This window comes from Ostrea edulis, chromosome 2, assembly GCF_947568905.1.
Source record: "Ostrea edulis chromosome 2, xbOstEdul1.1, whole genome shotgun sequence".
Classification (NCBI taxonomy): Eukaryota; Metazoa; Mollusca; class Bivalvia; order Ostreida; family Ostreidae; genus Ostrea; species Ostrea edulis.
In genome coordinates, this window is record NC_079165.1 from 53,408,089 (window position 1) to 53,418,088 (window position 10,000).

Consider the following 10,000-nt stretch of genomic DNA (forward strand, 5'->3'; position numbering starts at 1 on the left):
CAAAATTAATAGTTCTTCAATGTACAGGTATTGTAGCATTAGCATATTTTATTCAAATGGAAGGAAATATTGGAGCTTCAACAAAAACAGCTCCTTCCATGAAATATCACAAAATAGTAAAGAATGTCAGCAGATTTACAGTAAAATTCGAATATAGCGAACACGGATATAGCGAAATTAAGGCTATAGCGAAGTTAAATTCACATTCCCCTTGAATCAAGAATGAACGTAAAAATCACCTTTAATAACGATTTTTTTTTCATTTTAAACTCATGAATTTTAACAATCGCTTATTACGAAATTTCTTTTTGTATTTTTTCAAAAGAGTTTGTTAACGCAAAGCAATACTTACACATACATTTAGCAAATATAGTGTCGGTATTGTTTACTATTCTCGTTAATTAAATTGAAGTTTGATTGCATTTATTATATCGTACACTCGTTTATTTGTGTAAAGCAACAAATAAATAACAACTGCGATAGACTGTTTGTATGTTTTGCAATTTTCTTGATATTTTTCTTTCGACATCTTCTTGCGTGACTTAACAATCCCTAAAGATAAATTATCATATATAAATCAGTGTGTATATATCTTGTACAAAAATATTTCTTCTCGAAAATACATAGGCTTAATTTCTCTTAGAGACAATACAAACTCAAGTATATCGATTGCTGCTCTTTCGTATGCAACTGATATATATATATATGTAGAACAAATAAGTTTTATAACGAATTCGTTATTTTAATTATGAATTCGCTATAAACGTATAGCGAATTACGCTTATAGTGAATTTTTACAGTGTCCTCAGAAATTCGCTATATCAGAGTTTTACTGTACATTATTCTGTTAATTCACATTGAAATTTAATTCTACACATACAAAAATATACATGCAACATTACTGTGGTCTCATCATCATTCAATGAACACCAATCCTAAGTTTCTTCATGCTTGGGCAAAGACTATGAAATCGCGATAAATGAAGTAGGGTTTTTATTTAACCCTTTCTCTATAAATGACCAATAGTGCTAAAAATGAGACTTTCAGGCATCAAAAGCAAGTTAAATTTACAGATGATATATCAATGTTACGTATCATTGTTTAGGGAATTTCTCGTATTTTCTGCCTTAATACTTGAAATTTAATATTCATTTTTTACTTGCAATTGAATATATATTACAGTTTGGAAACCATGTATAGTTTGCCAAAATGATATTGATTTGCCGTATGGCAGATTTTCATGCAATGGGTAAAATATTTAAAACAATATTTGAAATTAATTTTCTAATAATGTTGGAAAGATTGTTTCCAAAACTCTAAACCATATATATGATTTTGTTTTTGTCTACATTCTGGTCATGAAAATGAATTTCATAGATATATTTATTTTTCAAGCAAAATTTTAACTAAATCTAGATAAAAATTTTCTATTATCTTTTCTCTCACACTTGTAAAGTGCTTTATAGAACTAATGTTGAGAGGGTGCTATATAAATCTTTTAATTACAATTACAATAAAATGCACTTTTATTCATATTTGTGGATGGAAATTGGCAAAAGTAAATGCAAATGGCAAAAGTACAGAAAATTTTCTCTCAATTATTTTTTAATTTGAGAGACTTCTGATGAAAATTCCCCAGATAAAGTTTCTTCTTAAAATACATAGATTGTGCTGGTGCTTGTAAATATAGAAATTATTCTGTGATCAGTGCGACTTATTTACCAGCAGTAAAACTCCCACTGATCACACAAGTTTACCAGCAGTAAAACTCTCACTGATCACACAAGTTTACCAGCAGTAAAACTCTCAATGATCACACAAGTTTACTAGCAGTAAAACTCTCACTGATCACACAAGTTTACTGACAGCAAAACTCTCACTGATCACACAAGTTTACTGACAGCAAAACTCTCACTGATAACAAGTTTACCAGCAGTAAAACTCTCACTGATCACACAAGTTTACTGACAGCAAAACTCTCACTGATCACACAAGTTTACCAGCAGTAAAACTCTCACTGATCACACAAGTTTACCAGCAGTAAAACTCTCACTGATCACACAAGTTTACTAGCAGTAAAACTCTCACTGATCACACAAGTTTACTAGCAGTAAAACTCTCACTGATCACACAAGTTTACCAGCAGTAAAACTCTCACTGATCACACAAGTTTACTGACAGTAAAACTCTCACTGATCACACAAGTTTACTGACAGTACAACTCTCACTGATCACACAAGTTTACTGACAGCAAAACTCTCACTGATCACACAAGTTTATCAGCAGTAAAACTCTCACTGATCACACAAGTTTACTAGCAGTAAAACTCTCACTGATAACAAGTTTACCGACAGTAAAACTCTCACTGATCACACAAGTCAAACTAATTAAAATAAGACTTTTTAGATCCGCGCCGTATACTCTGCGTAAGTAGATCTGACGTAACCCGATTAGGGGTCATGTTCAGACGAACTTTATGTCAGCCAATCAGCGCGTTGGCTTTGAAATCATCGGTGTTCACAATTCAAAGAAAATGGCTGCGATTGTCTGGTTTGAAAGAAAACATATCGCAGCTAGATGCGATGTTACATGCACCGTTTACGTCGACTGGCGTTATATTCCTCGCGTTCTTTAAGTAAACCATATTGAAAACTATTCAAATCGTACCCATCCCTATTCTTACATAAATTGGAATTCACAATTAATTTGATTTGGGTGTATTTCACATCGTACGTCTTGTTGTTTGTATAAACGGAATAGATTAGGCATTATTGTGAAAGTTTAAAATTAGTTATGCGAGAATATACAATTTTACAGTGTGGAATAAACTTCGTGAGAGAGAGATTACAGCAATTTGTTTACGAATTACCAGGAACCGCCTAAATAGCCATCATTGTCTGTACGGCGCAATCTGACTGGCTGATAGTTCTCATGAATATTCCAAGCGAAAGGTCATGCGGACATGACCCCCTATGGGGTTATGTCAGATCCTATTGTAGCGATTGTGAGTGTATTCTAGGATCTGATTTTAATTAGATTGTCACACAAGTTTACTAGCAGTAAAACTCTCACTGATCACACAAGTTTACCAGCAGTAAAACTCTCACTGATCACACAAGTTTACCAGCAGTAAAACTCTCACTGATAACAAATTTACCAGCAGTAAAACTCTCACTGATCACACAAGTTTACTAGCAGTAAAACTCTCACTGATCACAAGTTTACCAGCAGTAAATCTCTCACTGATCACACAAGTTTACTGACAGTAAAACTCTCACTGATCACACAAGTTTACCAGCAGTAAAACTCTCACTGATCACATAAGTTTACTGACAGTAAAACTCTCACTGATCACAAGTTTACCAGCAGTAAAACTCTCACTGATCACACAAGTTTACCAGCAGTAAAACTCTCACTGATCACACAAGTTTACCAGCAGTAAAACTCTCACTGATAACAAGTTTACCAGCAGTAAAACTCTCACTGATCACACAAGTTTACTAGCAGTAAAACTCTCACTGATCACAAGTTTACCAGCAGTAAAACTCTCGCTGATCACCCAAGTTTACCGGCAGTAAAACTCTCACTGATCACACAAGTTTACCAGCAGTAAAACTCTCACTGATCACACAAGTTTACTGACAGTACAACTCTCACTGATCACACAAGTTTACTGACAGTACAACTCTCACTGATCACACAAGTTTACTGACAGCAAAACTCTCACTGATCACATAAGTTTATCAGCAGTAAAACTCTCACTGATCACACAAGTTTACCAGCAGTAAAACTCTCACTGATCACACAAGTTTACTGACAGTAAAACTCTCACTGATCACACAAGTTTACCAGCAGTACAACTCTCACTGATCACAAGTTTACCAGCAGTAAAACTCTCACTGATCACACATCATATTTTACTGATAATACCAGAACCCCCTCATTTCTTGTTTTCATCATACCTTCAAATGTACAATCCAAGTATTTTAAAACAAATTTTTGAAAATTCACAAGTCTTAGATTTTACTCAAATTTTGACTGCTCAAATAAAAGAAAACTCAAACTTAAGTTTGAGATTTTTTCGAGAAATCCAAGCATTGGTGAGACCCATACCTATTCTTAATCATGGTAAATATACTTTGAATTTTTGGCAGTATCTAAAATGCTTTAAAATGTGTTGGTAGAGAAAGGAAAGAAAGCAGGTCGATAAAATTACATGAAACTGCTCTCTTTCACAAAACCATGAAACATGATGCCCTTGAAAATGAATGAAACCACAGCAGTTGAATAAATTTACCTGCAGTGTTGAGCTGAACGGATTATGTATTTTTATAACAGGAGAAAAACTGCTATTTAGTGGAACTTTAGCTCCTAAATATGGCCTCAGTCTATATGGATTGGGTATCCCCACTCCAAAAACCTACAATCAATCATTTCATCCTTTATGAATTGATATCTGATTTTTTTTTAAATAAAATGATTATGAATTGAAGATTAAGAAATATATCTCACTTAAATAAAATGTTTCAGAAACTTACATTATAAGAAAATGACCCCACAGAGGTATGAATATATAAAGTATTTTCTACATTTCCCTCCTCTCGGGCTAAAAACACTACATCAAATGTTGTATTGCCACCAGGCGGAACAACCTACAGAGATAAAACAATATTCAAATTCCTTAGAGCATCATTTATCCTGTGCACAAAACTCAGAGCCAACTTCTTAATCAAATGTCTTCATATCTAATCCTTAAAGTCTGTGACAAGACCATTGAAATTATTTCAATATTTATCTAATTTCATACTATAGATGTCAATAATGTATTGCCTAAAAGAACTTACTTTTTCTTGAAAAAATGAGCAATGGAAATGAACTGTACTGCCTGATATTGATAGCAAGTGTAAATCATTTCTATTGTCTGTATTGTGAACTACAACTTGTTCCAAAAATGGCATTCCAACTGGTCTGAAACGAACAAAATGAAGGATATTGATTATTTATATATGCATTTTTCATGACTCAAACATACAGTTGTGTATATATCTAAAATAATCATGAGATTTTAAACTTCAAATTGCACAGTTAACATCTAGGCACACTATGTTTACAAAATATATTTTCAGTAGAATGTCTTTAGTTTTCAGTACTGATATATTTTCTAATACCAAGACATTACTACAACTAGCTATTGCAATGTAGAACAAGCAATGCACTGAACAGGTTGTTTATACATAAAACCTGAGACAACACATGACCCATGGGCCACAATGCTCACCTGAGTCAACCTGGTCTTGTTGTTCTTTTTCAGAAGACTTTTAAAAAGCTTCTTTCTTTACTTTACCTTCTGTGTTCCAACAAAAAAACATTTAACCCATATGATATGACTAAAGCCAAATATGGTCATAACTTAACCAACCTTAAATCCACACAAAATAGGGATGCCCTATATTCATACAGCATGTAAAATTTTATCTCCGATTCTAGTCCAAACCTACAAACATGGCCCATATTTAAACAAAAAAAGATTTTCAAATATTCTCTCAAACATTCTCAATAAAACATTGAATCCGTACTGTGATTTCAAGAAACTTGAATCTGCACTACTCAAGGATGCTTGCATATTCATATGCCTGATCCCCTGATGAGGCCCCATCCTAACCAACCCTCACCCACCCAACCAGGCCAGGATTTGAATAAATTTGAATCTGAATGGATGCTTGCATACTAATATCACTAACCATAGCCCTAGCTGCTACTCATGAGAAGATTTTCAAAGTTCCTTCTTCCTTTATATTCCCATGTTACACTTCCAATGTAACCCCCATTGTGCCCCCACCCTACCCTTGGGAGCATTGACTCACAAAAATAAATAACATGCACTACCTGAGGATGCCTACTCATGGCTTAGCAGTTCATGAAAAGAAGAGATTTAAAGACTTTTTGCTATATATTCCAATGTAAAACTTTGATTCCCTATTATGGCCAGGGGCCTCCGTGGCTGAGTGGTTAGAGCATCACGCTCAAAATCACACGGCCTCTCACCTCTGTCGGCGTGGGTTCAAATCCCGCTCACGTCGGTAAGTGAGAAAGTTTCCCAGTTTACTTTCGGAAGGTCGGTGGTCTCTTTCCAGGTACATTGTACAGTAATACTCGAATATAACGAACACTGATATAGCGAAATTACGGCTATAGCGAAGTGAAATTGATTTCCCGGCAAATTCTTTATTTATTCTATATAAAAATCTGCGTCTATAACGAACACAGATATAGCGAATTTACGGATATAACGAAGTAAATTCCTATTCCCTTTGAATAAAAAAATGAACGTAAAAATCGCCTTTTATAACAATTTCTTTTCCATTTTAAACTCAGGATTTTTAACAATCGCTTTCCATTGCCATAAAGAATCCACACTTATTACGAATTTTCTGTTTGTATTTTTTCAAAAGAAGTTGTTAACGCAAAATAATACTTACACATACGTTTAGCAAGTATATTGTCGGTATTGTTTACTATTCTCGTTAAATAAATTTGAAGTTTGATTGCATTTATTTTATCGTACACTCCTTTATTTGTGTAAAGCAACAAGTAAATGACAATTGCGTTAAACTGTTTGTATGTATTGCACATAATTTAGTTAACATTTTTCTTTTGGCATGTTCTTGCGTGACTTAATAATCCATCAAAATGAATTATCATATATAAATCAGTGTGTATATTTCTTGTATAGATATCTTCTCGAAAACATATAGGCTTAATTTTTCTCAGAGACAATACAAACGCAATTTTTTTTCATTGCTGTTTTCTTATACAACTGATATACATGTAGAACAAACCAGTTTGATAACAAATTCGTTATATTAGAATTATGAATTCGCTATAAACGTATAACGAATTATGCTTATAGTGAATTTTTATAGAGTGTCCGCAGATATTCGCTATATCAGATTTTACTGTATCTGAGTTCTCTCTTCCACCAATAAAAAAAACTGGGTGCCACCAGATAACTGAAAAATTGTTGAGTGTGGCGGAAAACAGCAAAACAATCAATCCTATTATGGCCTCATCCAACCACTGGGAGTCACAAACTAAATGAACAAACTTGACTCTGCACTACCCGACGATGCTTGCAAATTATTAATATGAGTAATCATGGCCTTGTTGCTCTTGAGAAAAGATTTTTCAAGCTTCCCCCTATATATCCCAATATTGTAGCCCCACCATACCTACAGGAGTCATAATTTGAACAAACTTGAATCTGCACTATCTCAGAATCCTTACATATAAAAATATGCTGTTGTTTTACAGAAGAGGATTTTAAAAGATTTTTTCCTATATATCCCCAATTCAATACTTCGATCTGCTATTGTGGCCCCATCCTACCCCTAGAGGCCATGATTTGATCAACAGTTTTATCTTTTCTGGTTCAGTGGTTCTAGAGAACAAGATTTTTCAATGATGCCATAACCCTTCCTTTGTATAATTTTGAATCCCCTTTACCCTATTACTCCACAGCTAGTCCTATGTGATACCTACTTGTGGAAGCAGATAGATACTGGGTACCATTCTGCCCTAGGCTGACTTTATGAGGGCAAATGGTTCACTAGGGTTGCCATAAATTCCCTAAAGAGAAGGAAAACTCTGATTCCAAAACCAGATGGAGCTTGTGAGCATGGGAATGGGGGTTGCATCTGGGTTAACACCCCATTCATGGAAAACTAGATGTACACAAACTTAAAAGTATCACTAGTCCAAAGGGTTATGGAATTTAGAAAAAATTCTATTCTGTATATTTAAGCTAAATTCTAATATTCAGCAAAAGTATAAAACAAGATGTGTTCTTAAACCTTAAATGCCCCTGAAAGTGCCTATACTGATGAAAAGACTTTACATAATATACAAGAGGTCCAAGGGCCTAGAATCGCTCTTCTGATAAATTGTACAACCCCACCATTTCTATTCTTAGCCTCTTAGTATTCTAAATCTTTAGTTAAATCCTAAGAATTCAAAAAAAGTAGGTCAATGTGACCTACTTTTTGGTTTACACATTTTGAGAACCTAAGAAATATCAACTGACAAAGTTTGATGATTTTAAGCCAATTAGTATCTGAATATTGAAATATAGCTGTCAAATTCCAATCGTAGGTCATGGTGACCTACTTTTTGGTCAGCAAACTCCGAACATGCAAGACCCATCAACTGACAAAGTTTGATGACTGTAGGTCAAATAGTATCTGAAATATATAAATATAGCCGTCAAATTCCAAAAGTAGGTCAAGGTGACCTACTTTTTCATCAACACCCTTCAAACATGCAAGACCCAACAACTGACAAAGTTTGATGACTGTAGGTCAAATAGTATCTGAAATATATAAATATAGCCGTCCAATTTCAAAAGTAGGTCAAGTTGACCTACTTTTTGGTCGAAACCCTTCGAACATGCAAGACCCAACAACTGACAAAGTTTGATGACTGTAGGTCAAATAGTATCTGAAATATATAAATATAGCCGTCAAATTCCAAAAGTAGGTCAAGGTGACCTACTTTTTGGTCGACACACTCCGTAGACTCAAGATGCATCAACTGTCAAAGTTTGAAGATTGTAGGTCAATTAGTGACTGAAATATATAAATATAACTGTCAAATGCCAAAAGTAGGTCACAGTGACCTACTTTTTGGTCGATACACTCCGAAGACTCAAGATGCATCAACTGACAAAGTTTGATGATTGTAGGTTAAATAGTGTCTGAAATATATTAATTTAGCTGTCAAATACCAAAAGTAGGTCACGGTGACCTACTTTTTGGTCGACACAAACCGAAGACTGAAGACGCATCAACTGACAAAGTTGATGATCCTAGGTTTTACAGTGCCCAAAATATGCATCTAAAATTGAAAATGTGAAATTTGAATATCTGCAAAATTCAAAAAGTAGGTCACTGTGACCTACTTTTTTATAAATATGTTTCAAGGCCTCAAGATGCATCAACTTACAAGATTTGATTATTCTAAACTTCTCGGTATTTGAAATAACAACTTAAAATATATCTATAAATGATAAGCCATTAAATTCAGAAAGTAGGTCACGGTGACCTATTTTTCAGTTGACGCATTTCAAGGTCCCATGATCTACCAACTGACAAGTTTTGATGATCATAGGCTTCAAAGTGTTCAAGATATGCATCAAAATTAATTTTAAAATAAATACCTGCAAAATTCAAAAAGTAGGTCACCGTGACCTACTTTTGAGACAACTTGACACAAGGTCCTAAGATGCATCAACTGTCAAAATTTGATGATCCTAGTCCTTATAATGACTAAAATATCAAAGATTTAAGGAAATATAAATTTAGGTCAACTTTGAAGTGACCTTGAGACCACGCCTTTGGCCCAGGGTAATGCCTTGAACAATTTTTAATCTACAACATATCCTCATCCTTATGTGTAAGTTTGGTGATAATCTGCCCAGTGGTTCTTGAGAAGAAGATTTTTTTAGCAACCACTACTTTTGTTTGTATTTTCCTGATTATCTCCCCTTGTTAAAGGGTCACATCCCTCTATTTAGTATGTATGAAAGCCCTTGGGCCAATGATACCCTGTAACAAATTTGAAAAAATTTGGCCAAGGGGTTCTTGAGTTATAGCCCTTTTTCTAAAAAGTTTACGCACACCGCACAAATGGCCATAGCATTAGCTCTTTGAGCCTTCGGCTCAGAAGAGCTAAAAATATGTAGCATTAACACGATAATGACTCATTTGGACCCATCCTAAAGCTCTGGGGTTGCGAAATTCACAATTTTGGTACATCCTTTTATGCGTTTTCTAAATATGCATTTAGTTTTTATACTGTATTTAAATTTAAAGAAGTTTTTCAAATGATAAAGACAATAATCACTATAATCATTTTGGCTCCACCTTGGAACCAAACCCATTGGATCATGGAATTTACAATTTTGGTAAAAGACTACCTTCTCCTTCTAAATATCTACTTAGTTTCA

The 10,000-nt window shown here is 34.2% G+C and overlaps 1 protein-coding gene across 6 annotated transcripts in view; it reads right to left on the minus strand.

Annotated features, from left to right (window-relative positions):
- The window catches only part of LOC125682081 (transmembrane protein 131-like), a 212,392-nt gene that overhangs the window by 183,202 nt on the left and 19,190 nt on the right, over positions 1 to 10,000 (minus strand). For all 6 annotated transcript variants that reach the window (XM_048922470.2, XM_048922475.2, XM_048922474.2 and 3 more), the window contains exons 5-7: positions 4,845 to 4,968; positions 4,539 to 4,652; positions 4,298 to 4,420 (exon numbers count right to left, since the gene is read on the minus strand). In XM_048922470.2, the coding sequence (XP_048778427.1) occupies positions 4,298 to 4,420; positions 4,539 to 4,652; positions 4,845 to 4,968 (361 nt within the window). The remainder of the gene's footprint in view (positions 1 to 4,297; positions 4,421 to 4,538; positions 4,653 to 4,844; positions 4,969 to 10,000) is intronic.